This window comes from Pan troglodytes, chromosome X (assembly GCF_028858775.2).
Source record: "Pan troglodytes isolate AG18354 chromosome X, NHGRI_mPanTro3-v2.0_pri, whole genome shotgun sequence".
NCBI classification, from domain to species: domain Eukaryota; kingdom Metazoa; phylum Chordata; class Mammalia; order Primates; family Hominidae; genus Pan; species Pan troglodytes.
The window spans coordinates 52945931-52964288 of NC_072421.2; the positions used below are offsets into that span (position 1 = coordinate 52945931).

Genomic DNA, 18358 nt, shown 5'->3' on the forward strand with positions numbered 1-18358 from the left:
TCCCTTAACATAAATGCTGGTCAGTTGTGCCTGAATTCCATAGGGAGAAGGGTGTAATGACGCATGTCTGACCCACCCTTCCCATCATGGCCTGAACTACTTTTTCAGGCTAACTTTGGAAAAGCTTTGGCCGAGAGGAAGGGTCCATTCAGATGGTTGGGGAGTGGGGCTTAGAATTTTATTTTTAGTTTACAAAGATGATGGGGGCTGTGTTAAAAAGAAAAAATATACAGATCACGGCACAGGGATTGGGAATTGGGGGAGGCACTGGGTTAGCTGCAGGTAAATTATAACAGAGTGACTAGGGTAGGCTGGGTTGAGAAGGTGACAATTTGACAAAGATGTGAAGGGGGAGGAGTCAGTCAAGCAGATATCTGTGGTGAAGGCCTTCCAGACAGAGGGAGCAGTTGGAAAAAAGTCAGAGGCTGAGTCGTTCCAACATGGCGCAGATGCCACAAGGACACTAGCACACCAGCAGGAAGCTGAACAGAAGGCTGGAGGTGCCACGGTGACAAGGACGGGATCCTGTCAGGCCAGGTAAGCTTCTGCTCTGCCAGTGACACGGAAAGGGACAATGAAGGGCCACGGATACAGAAAGCATGTCTGTGCAGCCTGCAGAGTTCAGGTGAAGGAGGGACCCAGGCAGGAGCAGTCAGAACCAGGAGGGCTTAGGCAAGAGACAGGACAGGCAAAGGCACTGATGCAGCCCACCCAGACTTGACAGACGCGTTCATCCAGGTGTTCATGTCCTTGTCACTGTGGACATCTGTGTTGCAGCCACAGAACCACATACTCGATTAGGACGCCTGAACCCAATCAATAGTCGTTTTTCCCTACAGACCCTGGGGGAGGCGCACATGCACTTGCCCTAGGGTACTCTGACATTTTGGTAAACCCATCACTGCAGTCCCACTGGGAGGCCACATGGAGTAACATACTGGCCAAGACATATTTAAAAATTCTGGCAGGGTGCGGTGGCTCACGCCTGTAATCCCAGGACTTTGGGAGGGCAAGGCAGGCAGATCACTTGAGGTCAGGAGTTCAAGAACAGCCTGGCCAATATGGTGAAGCCCCATTTCTACTAAAAATCCAAAAAAAAAAAATAATAATCCCGGGTGCAGTGACGCACACCTGTAATCCCAGCTACTTGGGTGGCTGAGGCACAAGAATCACTTGATCCCAGGAGGTGGAGGATGCAGTGAGCTGAGATTGTGCCACTGCACTCCAGCCTGGGTGACAGAGCTAGTCTCTATCTAAAATAAACAAATAATTTTGTAGCCTCTTTTACTAGGAGTTCTGGAATTAGGGAAGAGAGGAAAGGTACAACCCTCCTCCCGAACTCCAGGGGAGGAGAATCTCATTGCACAGATGTCCTCTGTTCACTCGATTCTCCTGGAGCATTTCTAAGGCACACAGAGCTGCTACCATCATAGCCATTACTGACCAAGTACTCTGGGTGAAATTCCTTTATTAACTGAATAAACTTGTTCTGAAGTGCTGACCGGACACTCTGGGGACAGGGGGAGGTTTCGGCTGTATCCTTGCTGGCAGATGACCCCCACACTTGGGGGGTAAGGAGAGCCATGGCAGGATTCAACCCACGGTACCCTAGGAGTACACAGGAGACCACCCTACCCTCACCTGAGGGATGTGTGTGTGCAAGGGTTGGGTCAGGGCAGACTCTTCAGAAGAGGGGAGGTTTGTGCGGCAGGCACTTTGATTCTGCACAGCTTACAGTCCAGAGAGCCGAAGAACAAGAGGAACTAGATTCCCATTCTCAGTCTGTTGATTTCCACACCACATTTGGAGTCTGATCAACTCCACAGCTGTGTTGCAGCCGCTAACGCTGCCTCTGCTCTGTTTGCCTCTAGATTCTTCTTATCTGTTAAATAAAGTGAGGCTGATGGAGATGTAATTTAGGGCGGGGGTGGATTGCAAGTGTCTCTGTGATAGGGCAAAGCGCCTCCCGGTGGAGGCGCAGAAGCTAAACTCGACTGGTAGCTGTGAGGCAAGGGACGCCAGGGCAGCTCCTGTGGACTGTGTTAGAACTTTTCAGGGTGGCTTTGCCCTGCCAGGGGCCTGGATCTCACAGGGGGACGTCGTGTTAGGACCAAGCTGACTGTCCCATCACAGAATAATATCTGCAGCTCAGCATGGGGAGCATAAGCAAAGTACGTTGTCGTGAGTTTAAAGAGGCCTGGCTTTGGAGTCTGACAGAACCCGCGTGTGAGTCCCAGATCCAGCCTTTTCTGCCTCAGTGCCCTGACCTCTTTCAGCTTGGTTCCTTATCTGTAGATAGGAGTTTGATACTTACCTCTCTGGGTCTTTGGGAAATCAACACTGTACATGAGTAGCACACAGTAGGTCCTCAACAACCAGGCTCCAGGGAGAGCCATTCACACTGTGCCATGTTAGAGGCACATCAGTGTGCAGGCCAGCGTGCCAGGACAGTGGGAGTCCAGTCTACCCTCCAGCCAGGGTTTGGGCTTGGGCTGATGGTGGCAGGACCAGGGCCATTTCCATCTTTTCTCTTTTATTGTCCATATGTCCAAAGCAGACACTTCCATTCATATTCAGGTGTGCAATGCTAGGAGCTGAAATAACAGGCTGTAGTGAATGAAGCGAAGCCTCACAGTTCACTCTATGGCAGGAAGAACCAGCTGTGAGGCAGGTCCTCAGCCCACATCACTTCATGGTACTGAACCTGGGGCCACAATTCCAAACTCCATGTTCACACATGATGAGTCTATAGGAATGAAGGAGAGATCTATGTTGTGTATCTTTATTATTATGTTTTATTGTATATATTTAAGGTATAAAACATGTTGTTATACACACACACAGTGAAATAATTGCTACAGTCAGGCAAATGAACCTGTCACCTTCCTCAAGTTACCTTCCTGCATCCTATTTTTGCAAGTAAACTTTTCCTAAAAACCCTACTCTCACGTGACATTCCAGTTGGTTGGCCCATTGGGGGAATTTTCATGAATCTCCATCATGTGCTATTCAGTAAAAATATCAAACCCACTAAGCATGCCTTTTCATCCAGTTGCTCCCTAGGTAAAGTATAATTTGCTCTCCTTCACTTGAGAGCTGAAGGTAAGGAGCAATCAGGCAGCGGTTGCTGGAGCAAGTGCAGGCCAGACAGAGGGAAGGGCGGTTGTGAGGCGGCAGACACGAGAGAGAGACAGCGAGAGAGCGAGCGTGCACGCTAGAGAGAGAGAGGCCTGGTAGTAGCTGGGGCCTGATACCCCTAATCCAGGAGGCTGGACTTTATCCTAAGGGCAGCTGGCAGCCCTAGTAGAATTTGAAAAGGTTTGACATGACCAGATTAGCAGTCAAGAAAGGTGCCCCACTCACTGGGACAGAGAATGCGTGGGAAGGGGTCAAGACTGGCAGCAAGATGAGCTATGAATTGTTGGTGGTCATCGAGGAGGGAGATGAGGGTGACTGGACTAGGGAACTTCCTGTGGTGATGGAGAGGAGTCAGTGTCAAGGTCTCACTTAGAAAAACTTGGGAGGTCTAACTGGCCAGGCTCGGTCAACTGTGGGGGTGGTAAGAGGCAGCAATCAAGGATGGCTTTCAAGATCTTTGGCCCAAGCTGCTGGGTACAGGGTGGTGCCTGTCACTGAGTCAGGCAGCACAGGAGGAGGGGCAGGCGTGCTGAGAGTGGGGATGGGTGCGTTCACTTTGGGACATGCTGAGCAGTACTTGCTATGGGACTCAACGACTTATGACTTGAAGACTTCGCAGAGCTGACCTAACCTCCCTGTGCTTACCGTGCCTCATCTGTAATAGGAGAATAAGAATAATTAGAACAAATAACTAATTAGTTTCATTTGTTGAGTCTAGGAGAATGTTCTCCTTTTATACTGCAGAGTGGTATTTTCTTGTCAGGTCTTCCCAGGTAAAATGGGAATGTCTCGACTTGCCCATACAGTGGCTTGATTTTACCTGTCTGCTTTGGGTATCACCACCATTCGGCATGTATTGCCAATACTAAACAAATAAGTAAATACATAAATTCAAAGTAACAGGTGTTTATTATCACGTGTGTGCTGTAATAGCCCATCAGCCTGTCCCTCAGACAAATAAACTCTCTTTAAATCTTCTAAACTTCCTCTTGAAGCCCACCTCTCCCTCCAGGGGCTGGGTAGGGCGTTTGGGACCCAGGATCTCTAACACTCTCTTCTCTGGGAAGCCATCTCCCACTGCCCAGGATGCTGGATGGGAGGTGAGTGCAACGGGCCTGTGGGGTTGTCAGTTGGCGGAAGAAATCTGTAGATCCAGGGAGAGAATCGAGCCACATGTGTGGATTTGGAAATGACAGTGTATGGCTGCACAGCACGAAGGGGATGAAGTCACAGACACCTGGATTTAAATCGAGACTCCACCATTTATTTCTTGTATGACTTTGGGGAGGTTACTTAATCTCTTTGTGGCTCAGTTACTTCATTTGTAAAATGAAATGATAATATTCTGGGAGAATGGTTCATGTTTCCTTCCTTCATAAACTGCTGTTCACGAGGCGGCTTCTTCCAGGGTTAAAAAGGAATCTACTATCCATGTATCTGCTAGGACAGACATTGTTGCGTGTCACTTGACTCCTGAAATACGCCACGGTAAAGAAATCTCTGTACACTTTCGTGTTCTGGGAAGTCACTGACCACACAGGACCAATTATTCTCCATGAGACTTAGATAAGGGATGCTGTCTGCCCACTCTGTGCCGTGACTCCCAGATGGCAGACACCACCAGTCCTTGTTCTTTTGTCTCATGAATGTGTTGTAACCAAGCGAGTTATAGAGAAACGCCACACTTTTGAGACAAATTAAGGGGACCTTTATTAGCTGGCGACCTACAGGCAGCTAACGCTCAAAATTCTCTCGGCCCCAAGGAAGGGGCTAGTTTTGTTTTTATACCGTGGTCTAAACAGGGGAGGGGGGAGTTTAGCTGAAACAATTTTACAGAAGCAGAATAGGCCAAAAGTTAAAAAAAAAATAATTGGTTATAGAAGCAGTTACAAAAAAATAAACATTTCCAGGTGCAGGGGCTTAAACTATGATTAAGAGATAAATGCAGGGGCTTTTAGGTACCTTCCACCGAGCACATTCCCGAGCTGTTGGTACAGCCTGCCTCAATATCTTACCAGCAGGTGTATTCTTGGATGTGCTTGGAGTCAGCTTGCACTAGTTATTCCCTTAAGGGGGATAAAGGGGGCTGCAAGTGAAGAAACTAAAATGGAGTCTGTCCGGCTCTCTCTGCTAGGAAAGAGTCACTCAGGTTAAAACAAGGTAGGGTATCACAAATGATTCACTTAGACGGGAAGTCTGTCCTCCTAAAAGTAGCTACGCACAGAGAGAAACATTCCCTGTTCAGCTGGCTGAGACTTCCGCTGATTAAAAAAAAAAAAAAAAAAAAACCCTGCCCCATAAATCTCCCCACTGAAACCGGTGTACTCCTTCCTATGAAAGTAAAAGACACCCCCGCCACCCCCCGGTTACCCCAACAGTGTGATTTCCACTTCTGGGGCGCTCTCCCTAAGGCAGTAGCCTGAATAATTTCAATGTATTGGATTGTTTGGTTTCTGTCTTTACCAAGGTGCATTTATCATTCATGCAAAAACAGTAAAAAAAAAAAAAAAAAAAATGAAACAGCACGTGTCGGTTCTCAGCGGCGCGTCCTAGCTCAAAACTCCCAGCCAATCACAGGAGAAGTCGGCCGCCTCCCAACCCTCCAGCCCAGTTCCCACGTCCCTCGCCCGGGAAGTCACGTCCGCTACAGGGAGTGTCTTCCCATGGCCTCCGGAAGCATTCGGCAGTCCACAAGCCACGCTTCAGAGAAGCCGCTCCGGGAACGCCGCGGCGCACCTCCGGAAGGGATGACCTCCACGCCTTCTCCCCTCGCAGTCCACCCGAGCGGCGTGGGTCGCGAGAAGCCACCCAACCGCTCCGTCTTCCGGCTCCGGCGGTCCGCGGCAGCCAATCAAAGGTTCAGTTTCTCAGCGGCGTCGCATCCCTGTGACGTGAGCACATCCTCGCCGACGCCCCCTTCCGCGCTGCGGCACCTCTAGCCCGCCGGAGGGCGGCTCCTCTCGATGGTCTTAACCCTTCAATTACGAGCGGGCGGCGCTGCGTTTCCAGGGCAGAGGAAACGAGGCGCCGCGTTGGCGCTTGGACGGCGGGAACCGGCTCCGGAGCGAGAACGCGCGTGAGAGAGCCCGAGAGAGACGGAGAGCGAGCGAGCGCGCGGGAGAGACTGAGAGCGGGGGGGTGGGAGAGAGACTTCCAGAGAGACAGAGCGAGAGGCCGAGACCGAGGCTGTCCCTAGCACAGGCCAGGGTGTCTTGGGACTCGAATCCCTGGGTTGGGCTGGCCGGGAGTGGGGCTTTCGAAGGAAGCGGGTGATTTTCCACGTCGTCCATATCTCCCCGGTGTGGGAATGGCGGTCGTGCACTCTGGGGGTGGCGTTGTTCTCGTTCCCTACTTGGGGGTGGCCTTTTTCAGCGGAGAAAGAGGATGCCGCGGGCATTGGTAGCCGGCGGGACTACACTTGGGCTAGGATCAGTGTTCAGCGGGTTCAGAAATCACCGTGTCCTTGGCATCACCTCCCTCCCCACCTCCTCTCCCATCGCACAGCAGGAGACAGTGACTGGAGGGTTTTCAAGGAGGACTGCATTGCCCCTATTGAAACAAACCGTCCGACAAACCCTTTCTCCGACGTGTGACAGAGGGACGGTCGTAATGTGAAATACGACTAGACATGCGTTTAATGGGCGGTGTGATTGCTGCATTCGTGCGCAATGAATGGTCCAGGCCATTTGTGTCCAGTAGCCGCACAAGCTGCAGGGTCTCATGTTTAGAGAAGGAGGGCCTCTCCGCCGTCCACCTTGCTGGAGTACAGGCGACCCTGGGCGGTAGCCCTCTCCGCCATCAGAAATGTGGTGCTCTGAGTAGCCACAGATTCCCATCTGCATTTCCAATACCATTTCCCTCTACTCACTGACCCGTTGGGTGCGTTGGATTTGTGCGTGGGTGTGAGGGTAGTTTGGTGTGTTTGCTTGCAAATGGAAAAGCGAATGGCCTTGGTTGGCTGAGCTTATCAGGGCACTAGCAGTGGAGAGAGAAAGGACTACTGTATTCTTAGGAGCAGAATCTCAACAACTTCCTATAAAACGGGCAGTGTGTCTTACCTGGAATGCTTTGGCATTTAATAAAATGTCCTGTGAATACTTTTCATAGGGAAGCACTGTTTTTACTGTTTCTGGTTGGACAGTGGTTACATTTCAAATCGTAGTTCAGAATTCGTGAAATACCCAAATTAAATCTCTACGTGGCAGTAATCCATTTTCTTTCCTTGGTGTGTGGTTGGAAGATTAATTTGAGATAAGTGTTCAGTTCTGGGCTGGGCAATCGTGCCGGGCACGGGGAATTCAGGTTCTTTAAGGGAAAGGCCTGATGTGCTAAAACGAAATCTATACCGTGTGTAGCCGCTTATGAGAATATGAAACTAAGGAGAGCCACAGGTAAGTATATGTCTATGAATGCGAATTAAAACGGGTGACAATATAAAGAGAGATTGGTGTCACAAATGGTGGAGTGACTTTTGTATTTCAGCAGACCTCAGTGAGAAATGGTCACCACCACTCCCTAGATGTGTGACCTTGAGTGAGTTGCTTAACCTCTCTGATCCTGTTACCTCATCTGCAACTGGGGATGAGAATATATATCATAGCATGCCCTGGGAGAAGCTGTTCCTGACCACCTGGGCTATGGTGATTTTGACTTCCTCTGTGTCAGAAGTACCCCCGTCTCATGCCTGCCATAGTTGTCTTTTTGTTTTGTTTTGTGATTTCAGATGGACTCACCCTGTCACCCAGGTTGGACTGCACTGGCCTCAACCTCCTGAGTTCAAGTGATCGTCCCACCTCAGCCTCCCCAGTAGCTGGGACCATAGCTGTGCAGCATCATGCCTGGCTAATTTTTTAAGTTTTTTGTTGAGATGGTGGTCTCGCCCTGTTGCTCAGGCTGGCCTCAAACTCCTGGGCTGAAGCAGTCCTCCCACCTCAGCCTCCCAAAGTGCTTGGATTAGAGGCGTGAGCCACCATTCCTGGCTCCTTGGACAATATTTTATTCCTCAGATTAAGACACGTCCTTGGGATGGGGCTGCATTGGATAATTCACCGAAGGCACCGCTGAATGGAGTGGGCCCTCAGTAAATACCTGGAGGAATGTGACCTGGCCAGTGAGGTTATTTTCTTTTGTAGGTGAAAGGTGTAGCAGTCACTCGGCCTACACCCACAGCATCGACCTTGTGAACCCAGCGACCTGACTGCCTTGGGTGAGTCTAGGCAAGCTCCATTCTCGCCAGAGCGGACTTGCTCCTTGTCTTCCTCTTGCTGCTCTGGCCACTCTTCTTGGTCCCTCCCCTGTTCCCCTCCCTGGACTCCCGGTTGTACTCCCGCTGCTTTTCTGTGTACTCACCTGCTGGGAGACCCCTGATGCCAGCACCACGCTTCACTGCTGTCTTCATTTTCTTCTTTCTTTCTTGAAAGTGGGCATTGCTGGCTTTACTGACTACCTGTTCTTTTGTTACAAAGCTGCTAAAAATTGTATCTCTTCCGCTCCAGACCCAGTAGGATAGAGATGATCTGTGTAGGCATCAAAAATGTAGAACATCTGCAAGTCATGTGTAGGACAGACTCTTTCCTCAATCTGTGTGGCGTTGCGTGGCTAGGAGTTAGATTCCTTTGCCATGACATGGCACAAGACTAGGAGCACGGTTTTCAGCACCCAGAGAACTTGCACAGACCTTAGACATTTTGCTGTAGGATTTTGCCACTTCTAGAAAAAAGTCCATGTGGCCGGGCGTGGTGGCTCACGCCTGTAATCTCAGCACTTTGGGAAGCCGACGTGGGCAGATCACAAGGTCAGGAGTTCGCGGCCAGCCTGGCCACCGTGGTGAAACCCTGTCTCTACTAAAAATACAAATGTGAGCCGGGTGTGGTGGCGGGTGCTTGTAATCCCAGCTACTCCGGAGGCTGAGGCAGGAGAATTGCTTTAAACCAGGAGACGGAGGTTGCAGTGAGCTGAGATCATGCCACTGCACTCCAGCCTGGGCGACACAGTGAGACTGTCTCAAAAAAAAAAAAAAAAAAGTCCATATTTAATTGGGATTATTAAATGAAATCTGTATCTTTAAACTGAAATAAATGCATTTTATTATCTCATATTATTGTGGAAGATTGAAAAAAGCATCACATGGGACTGGCTTAATTTTGAAAAGAAACACAAAGCTCTTCCTGGCGCTCATCTGCAGGGTGTAGTCTGGATTCACTTGCTTAGCTGTCCTCTTTCTCCTTCCGCACAGGAGAATTGAAGCGAATGAGAGTGGGGAGTGTGAGAGGTGCGTTTGGTGCAGCATTTCTGGCATGGGAACAGAACTGGCCAGGAGGAAGTGACGGTAAGGATTCGCAGCATTGCACCCGATCCCCGGGCAGCTGTGGACATGCGGGTCAGCCCCTAGGACTCTGCTGTCTGAACTCTTCCCTCAGGATTACTTTCTCGCTTAGGTATCAGGGGAGGCTGAACACCCAGAGAGGCAATGCCACCAGGGGTGTGTTCATCTGCCGTCAGGGAGACCTGGGAGGGAATTCTGTCCCTGAGTGGTTGTGTGATCTGAGGGAAGTTACTTGACCTCTCCATGCAGGAATTTCTGCCTTTGCAACGTGGGAAAATATGGATTCTGCAGGGTTGACTTGACATTCTCAGTGAGATGTTTATCACGGGCCCCACATCCTTCTTGTTTCATTTGATAGATATTTGTGAATGTCCACTGGGCTCAAGGCTCTGTGATGGGTGAACAAGACAAAGTCCCTGGCCTCTGTCAGCTCCTGGGCTAGTGGGTTGACAGAGAAATAACCATCTGTTGACAGCTGAGAGGGATTGGGGCTGGGACAGGGGAAATACAGGGCGTTTTAGGAGCTTGGAGAAGGCTTCCTGGGAGAAGTGCTATCTCAGCTGAGTCATGCAGGGTGAATGAGAGGTGAAAGTCTTGCCAAGGGCCATGGCAGTCCCAAACTACAGGCACCCATCACTATACCCGGCTAATTTTTATTTTTAGTAGAGATGGGGTTTCACCCCGGTGGCCAGGCTGCTCTCGAACTGCTGACCTCAAGTGATCCACCCGCCTCAGCCTCCCGAAGCAGGGATTACAGGCGTGAGCCACTGTGCCTAGCGTGATTGTAAATGTTAATCATGTCCACAAATACCTTCCCAGCAACAACTAGAGTAGCATTTGACCAAAAGGGACCAGGCACCAAGCCTGGCCGAGTTGACCGATAAAACCATCACAGTGAGGGATTGGTACCCAGAGACATCACCTCTCATGCTGAAGGTCTGACCGGTGAACTGTCTGGGTTCCCTGTCTCCAGTAGTCCTTCTCTCTCTTCGGTAGCTGCATGACATGATGCAGGAAACTTGAGGCTGTGGTGTTTCATGCAGAGATTTTTGATACAAGGTCTTTTACCTGGGGGCAAGTGCCTGTTGAAGAAATGACATTGGTGAGATGATGAAGGTAGGGAAGTCACATGTATTGCTGCAGCTGCTCCCCTCCGCACACACAACGGACTTCTCTAGGCCTCACTGTCCTTAATGCCTCTGTCAGGGATCATGAGCAACTCCATGGGTGTGGTTTGAGAATCTCTGGATGAACCTACACATAGGACGGTAAAATGTTTCATTTCACAAAATTGCTGGAGGGAGAAAGAGAGAAAAGAGAGCGATGACTATGCAGGCCGGTTGTCAGTTGATGTCTCCAGAATCTTCCTATTTTTTTTTTTCTTTTTCTTTTTCTTTTTTTTTTTTTTTTTTTTTGAGACAGAGTCTTGCTCCGTTGCCCAGACTGGAGTGCAGTGGTGCAATCTCGGCTTACTGCAACCTCCGCCTCCTGGGTTCAAGTGATTCTCCTGCCTCAACCTCTCTATTACCTGGGATTACAGGTGCCCACCACCACACCCAGCTAATTTTTTTGTATTTTCCGTAGAGATGGCGTTTCGCCGTGTTGGCCAGGCTGGTCTCAAACCCCTGACCTCAGGTGATCTGCTTGCCTCGGCCTTCCAAAGTGCTGGGATTGCAGGCATGAGCCACCACACCCGGCTCACATTTCTTCTCATAAAAGTGTTTCTGGCTGGGAACAGTGGCTCACGCCTATAATCCCAGCACTCTGGGAGGCTGAGGCATGCAGATCATGTGGAGCTCAGGAGTTCCAGACCAGCCTAGGCAACATGGCAAAACCCCGTCTCTACAAAAAATACAAAAATTAGCCGGGCATGGTGGCTCACGCCTGTAGTGCAAGCTGCTCAGGCGTCTGAGACTGGAGGATCCCTTGAGCCCAGGAAGCAGAGGTTTCAATGAGCCGAGGTTTTGCCACTGCACACCAGACTAGGTAACAGAGCGAGTCCCTGCCTCAAACAAACAAACAAAACAACAAAAGAAACGTGGGGCGTGGGGGTCGTAAGGTCTTTTCTCTCTCTGAGAATTGGCTTTCTACATGTAGAAATAGATCCTGAGAGAGTCCTTGTGACACATGAGAATTGGCTGGGAGATAATTGGGTTAAGATCATTTTCCAAACGTTTCACACATTAACTGTTTGTGTCAGATAGTGGTGGCCCAAAGGATGTCAGGGAACTAACTCGTAGGAAAGATAGATTGCAATTTCTGAAAAGTTAAGAACTCTTTCTGGGATGTGTGTGTGTGTGTGTTTATATATGTTTGTGTTCAGTACATATTCAAACTGTTCCTGATACGGTTCTGTCTTTCTTGCCCCAGTGTGTGCTGATAGCCACGATTTGGTGAATAAACATTCAGAGGACCAGTATCCTCTGAAGAAAACTAGTGAATTCTTGGTTTCCACGTTTGTCAAAAGAATAGAGCCTGGGAGGCTGATCTAAAGTTTCCATTTAGCATTTAATGTCAATTTTTGGTTGCACTCATCCAAGATGTATTTATCAAAACAATACAGAGAGATACCCTTATCGCAAAATATGCCATTGGGTTTTTCCACTTAACCTACAGCAAGATTGACTTTTTTCCCTCAGGAGTACAGTTCTGTGAGCTTTGACACGGGCATACATTCTTGTCACCACCACCACAGTCGGGATCCAGAACAGTCCCATCACCCCAAGACACTCCCTGGAACTGCCCCATTGCGGTTACCTCTTCTTCATCCATCATCCCTGGTGTAAAGTGATCTGTTTCCTTCCCTCTAGTTTTGTCTTGGGGAGAGTGTTATGTCAATGACACCATACAGTTTGTGGCCTTGTGAGGCGGGCTTCCTTCTTTTGGCCCGATGAACATCTCGGATGAGTGTCAGATGCCTCTGTCACAGGCTGTTGTTTTTTCATGAAGGCAGTTTCACGGTGTGGAAGACCACAGGTGTTCAGCCATCCTTCTACTGAATGACATTTTCCTCTGTCCAGTGTGGGGCAGTTTCGCATCGAGCTGCTTTTACAATTCAGTGCGGGCTTTTTTGTGAACCTAAGTTTTCATTTCTCTAGGGTAGATACCCAGGAGTGGGATGGCTGGGTCCTATGGTAAACATCTGTTTGACTTACAAGAAACTGCCAAACTGCTTCTCAAAGTTGCTGTGCTATTTCGCCCTCCCAGCTGCAAAGTGTGAGAGTTCCAGTCACCCAACATGTTCTCGCTTGGCCTTGCCAGTCTCCATGGTGTTAATTTGCATTCCCCTAATGCTGAATGATGTTAAATATGGTTTCTTGCGCTCCCATTCAAGTCTTTCCCCCATTTTCTAGTTGGGGTGTTGATTTTCTTATTGTGGAGTTTTGAAAACGCACCATGTATTTTGGATATAAGATCTGTCAGGTTGGTGATTTTCAAACATTTCCTCCTAGTGGTGCAGCTTTGATTTTCATTCTCTGAACACACTGGCTCTTACACAGCCAAAGTTGTGTTGTATTGTATTGTGTTGTATTGTGTTGTATTGTATTGTATTGTATCATATCATCGTATCGTATCGTATCGTATCGTATCCTATTCTATTCTATTCTATCCTATTCTATTCTGTTCTATTTATTTATTTAGAGACAGGGGCTCGCTATGTCGCCCAGACTGGAGGGCAGTGGCTCGATCTCGGCTCACTGCAGCCTCTGCCTCCTGGGTCGAGCAATTCTCCTGCCTCAGCCTCCCCAGTAGCTGGGGACTACAGGTATGTGCCACCATGCCAGGTAATTTTTGTATTTTTTGGTAGAGACGGGGTTTCACCATGTTGGCCAGGCTGGTCTCGAACAACTGAACTCTAGTGATCTGCCCACCTTGGCCTCCCGAAGTGTTGGGATTACAGGCAGGAGCCACCACGCCCGGCCAGAGCCAGAGTTTTAAATTTTGCCAAACTCCTATCCATCCATCTTTCCTTTCCATGGATCATGCATCTCAGGTCATGTCCTAGCCTCCCCTCACAAAGATGTCCTCCTACGGTTTCTACCAAAAGTCATAGTATTGAACTTTGGCGTGTAGGTCTCTGAACCCTTTTTCCTTAATTGCGTGTAAAGGTTGAGGTTGAGGTGCATCTTTTTGCGTAAGGATAGGCCACCTCATGTATTGAAAAGCTTATCCCTTCTCCATTGGATTCCCTCTCACACCCATGTCAAAACTCATTGGACACATTTCTATGGATGGATTCATGGACTCTATTTTATTCCATGGATCTACTCGTCTACCCCTGTAAGCCAGCAATCTCGATTATTACAGCTTTAGAGCAAATCTGAAAATCTGATAATATCATCTCTCTAAAATACCTTCTGCTTTTTGAAACATCAGATATTCCACGTGAATTGTAGAATCTGCTTGTTTATGCATGCAAATGTCCCTCAAGGATTCTGATTGGCAGGCACTGCATTCATTCTACAGATCAAGTTGGGGACAATGGACTGTTAACTTTTTTGGGTCTTTAAATATGGGAACACATTGTTTCTCTCCTTTTAACTAAATCTTCTTTGATTTTTTCATTACCGTTTAATAGTTATGGGCATACAGACCCCATCCACGTATTTTAGCTTTATACATAACCATTGCATTGTGTTCGTAGCTTTTGTAAAACAGTATTATTTCTTAAATTTAGGTTTCCAGTTACGCATAGGATTGTTTTCCGTGTGTTGAGTTTCTCTCCTGTATCGCTGCTAAGCTCTCATTAATGAGCACTAAGCTCTTATTAGCTCTGAGAGTCTGGGGGAGATACATTGGTTGTTTCATGTAGACGATCACAGGACCCATGAAAAGGAGTACTTTGGTTTCTTGCTTTCTCCGGTGTGTGCCGTGATTCTTCTGGCATTATAGCACTGACTGGGCCTCAGCGTGACGTTGAATAGCTGTGGTGAGAGTGGACGTCCTTGCCTGGTTCGCATCCTTAGGCAGAAAGCATCCAGTCGTTGACCATTAAGTGGCTTGTTAGTTGTAGGTTTGACTGTACACGCCCTTTTTCAGGTTGAGGAAGTTGTCTTGTGTTCCTAGTGTGCTAGAGCTTTTATATCACCAGTGGACTTTGAATCTTATCAAAGGGTTTTTCTGCATAGCTTGATGTGATCCTGTCATTTTTGTTCTTCATCTGATCTCTCAATCTGTGGGTTACATTGATTGATTTTCAGGTGTGGGAAGAACAACCCTTGCATTCCCGCTATAAAACCCACTTGATCGTGGCTTATTATTCTTCTCACATATTGCTCAATTCAAACTGCTAGGTTTTGTTGAATACTTTGGTGCCTGTACTAGGAAAGAATACTGGTCTGTCCTTTTCTTGGTATCCCTGCGGTGCTGGCCTCATAAAATCAGTGGGGCGCATTCCCTCTGCTTTGTTTCCTAGAAGAAGTTGTGTAAGTTGGTGATATTTCTTCATTAAACGTTTGGTAGACTTGGCCAGTGAAACTGTCTTGGCCCAGAGATCTTTTTGCAAATGTGTTTGCCTGTGAATTCAACTTCTTTAAAACATATAGGACTGTGCACACAGTTCAGTGTTTGAAATCCATCCTGTGTGAGTTTCCGTAGCTTGTGGTTTTCAAGTATGTGCTACATTTCCTCTGACCTGTGGAATGTGAATCTGTAGAGTTGCGTGTATTCTTACCATATTGACCCTTTTATGTTTTCTGGGTCTGGAGTGAAATCTCTTCTTGCATTCCTGATATTGGTAACTTGTTTCTTTGCCCTCTTTTTTCCCAGCCAGTCCTGCCACGGGTGTATCAATTTCATTGATCACTTCAAAGAACCAGCTTTTTTTTTTTTTTTTTCTGGATTAATTGAATTCATCTATGTGTTTTTCTGTTTGAAGTCTCCTGGGGGTTTATGCTTCTGTTGTTTAGCAAAATAAATTCTTATCCACACTAGGAATTTGGAAACGATTTCCATAGGCATGAGCAGCCTTTTCGACTAGATGCAAACCCAGTGGTCAGGAAGGCGAACATACAAAAGGGTGTGTCCCCATGGTGCAAACGCTTACAGTTGAGTAAAAGTCTCCCTTGTGAGTGGATGAAAATGAACGCTCATGGGCAGAGCACCTGTGAGTCACACATTGATTATTCTACAAATGATGCTTGGGAAGGGGTTGGAAAATGTCAGCAGGGAATTGACATCGTCGAACTGCATTGCATCCTTTTGCACCCCGTGTCACGTGGATGCATTAATTGGTATCATTTCTAAATCCTTTATTAGATGGCATTAATATTCTAAGCTGGTGAGATGTATGATCTCACGTCATCCTCAGAAGAAGCCTAGGACAGGGTCTCTCTATAATCCCCATTCTACACACAGGAAGTGGAGGGACAGAGAGGTTGAGTAAGATGAATAATTCTGTGTCTTCTTGTCTTATCACCTTGCGTTGCAGTCTGGGTTCTGCCCGCACACATTCCTCGCCACCTTCTTGGTGTCTGAGAACCTCCAGCTTCACCTCCTTTTCTGGACCCGAGGGCCTGGCGGAGCTTCCAGCTGGGACCAGACCTCCATGGATCCACTCCAGAAACGGAATCCAGCATCGCCTTCCAAATCTTCCCCGATGACAGCTGCAGAGACTTCCCAGGAAGGTCCAGCGCCCTCTCAGCCTTCGTACTCAGAACAGCCGATGATGGGCCTCAGTAACCTGAGCCCCGGTCCTGGCCCCAGCCAGGCCGTGCCTCTCCCAGAGGGGCTGCTCCGCCAGCGGTACAGAGAGGAGAAGACCCTGGAAGAGCGGCGGTGGGAGAGGCTGGAGTTCCTTCAGAGGAAGAAAGCATTCCTGCGGCATGTGAGGAGGAGACACCGCGATCACATGGCCCCCTATGCTGTTGGGAGGGAAGCCAGAATCTCCCCGTTAGGTGACAGAAGTCAGAATCGATTCCGATGTGAATGTCGATACTGCCAGAGCCGCAGGCCGAATCTTTCTGGGATCCCTGGGGAGAGTAACAGGGCCCCACATCCCTCCTCCTGGGAGACGCTGGTGCAGGGCCTCAGTGGCTTGACTCTCAGCCTAGGCACCAACCAGCCCGGGCCTCTGCCTGAAGCGGCACTCCAGCCACAGGAGACAGAGGAGAAGCGCCAGCGAGAGAGGCAGCAGGAGAGCAAAATAATGTTTCAGAGGCTGCTCAAGCAGTGGTTAGAGGAAAACTGAGACGTGCACCCCCATGGGATGGAGACCCGAAGGGGCTCAGGCGGTGCCGCCGTGTTGGCAGCGCCTGGGTGTGGGCCCATTTTGGGGACCAAACAGCAAGCTGTGGTCGGATGAGTGCCAGGACCTGTGTACCGGGACACGTGGGAATCCTCCCAGCATGATGCTTGACCGACCCGAGGAAGGTCCTCATGTTTCGTGCCTGTCATTCTCGGATGGCTGTGAGGCATTCCTTGGCAAGGGACGCTGCGTACCAGCGGTCCTCGCCGCATCTCACATGGCTCCTGTGATGCATGTTGTCGCTTTCCCACCCGGGATCTCCATCTCTCTTCCCTTCCTGCTGTCAGTAAGAGATCACATGTCTGTGTAGTGTGAATGCCTTGTCGCTGTCCTGTGCTTTTGCACCATTGAGTTGACTGCCTCTGAGAAGCAGCACTAGGCCTGTTGAAATGCAGTGTGCTGCCCTGAGATCCAGTTTCAAGAATGGGCAGGTAAACGCAGTGTGGGAAAGGAATGTGGAATGAGAACTTGGTGGTTCACCGCTGTACTATTTGTGTAAATGTTTACGTATGTGATAAGCTACATGTATGTAAATGTTGCAATACCCCTAACAGTCGAGTAGTAGTCTCCCTTACAGGAATTTTTGACGGGGTTCCTCATCATCAATACCAAATAAATATATGTAGGAATGGAAAATGGGTGTAGAATTCAGGTTTGTTCCTCAGTATTGGTTTGTTTCTCATTAGATCTGAGCTGGTTACCTTGAAATCTCCCAGCAGGGTATCCGGGTTTATTGAGGGAAGCTCTGTGCTGTGGAGACTGGGAACGGGGGAGGGAGGGCACCAGAGAACACAGCCCAGTCACTGTTTGAGCCCTGCAGCGGGACCAGCATCGAGACCGGCGAGGCAGGGCCATGGCTTTGAAGAGAGGCTTCCTGTGCACAGGAGACGTGGAAGCAGAGTCCGCCGCCCACGGTGAGAGCCCTGCGTGTTGGTGCTGGTGCCCTGGCTTAGGGGCTGCGGCGCCATTGCTTGTTGTGTGGTGGGCCCGGGTGGGTGAAACTGAGCAGCAGTTTGCACCTGCTTTGTGAGAACCAGAGCATCCTTGGGTTCTTCCAACATCTTATTGGGATTTAGACATGTGTGTCTTTTAATTTCAGGAGGCACAAATGACTAAATCTACCTTTTTTTTTAACCTCTGCAGAATCCTGAGATGTGAACCCAGCCAGTACCCATGTGACTCCTCTGAACTGAAAACAAATTCTGCTTTGTGTCAGTCTGTTTTAGGTAGTCCCCAGAGCTGTCTTGCTGCAAAAGTCTACACATCTCCTGCCGACAGAAGTGGCTTGAAAACAGGTAAGTGTCTTGGATTCTGATGCTGAGATCTCATGAGAGAGTCGACAGTTGAACTGACCTAGCTCCAGGGGAGAAGGGAAAAAAAAGCAGGGCTATTCCTTCTTGAAACACAAAGGCCTAAATGGAGACCAGTGAATCCGGGAGGGTTTCAAAGGGGTTCGAGGCGTTGCCCTTTGGCTGATGTTTCCTAGGGTTCTGATGGTATTTTCCCCATTTCCATATGTCAGCTGCCTTCCTCCACTCCCACACACCCATCCTCTAGCAACATTTTCAGTTCCGCTTTATGAATTTCGAAAGCAGAACACCAGAGAAGTTAGGGAACTAGCCCACGGTGGCACAGGCAGTAAGAGGTAG

At 48.8% G+C, this 18358-nt stretch overlaps 1 protein-coding gene across 9 annotated transcripts; it reads left to right on the forward strand.

Moving 5' to 3' along the window:
- The first annotated feature begins 243 nt into the window (after window positions 1–243).
- Window positions 244–17345, forward strand: FAM156B (family with sequence similarity 156 member B). 9 transcript variants are annotated; one of them, XM_003953998.5, is made up of 4 exons: window positions 244–537; window positions 8271–8344; window positions 9374–9466; window positions 15894–17345. In XM_003953998.5, exon 4 carries the CDS (start codon window positions 16011–16013, stop codon window positions 16650–16652), a length of 642 nt encoding a protein of 213 aa, XP_003954047.1. In that variant the 5' UTR covers window positions 244–537; window positions 8271–8344; window positions 9374–9466; window positions 15894–16010; the 3' UTR covers window positions 16653–17345. The 9 variants fall into 9 exon arrangements, with proteins under 9 accessions (XP_003954047.1, XP_009437385.1, XP_009437386.1 ...); XM_009439110.5 differs by lacking the exon at window positions 244–537 and adding an exon at window positions 1495–7529 and having other exon boundaries at window positions 7862–8344; XM_009439111.5 differs by lacking the exon at window positions 244–537 and adding an exon at window positions 1495–7529.
- Window positions 17346–18358: the final 1013 nt, after the last annotated feature.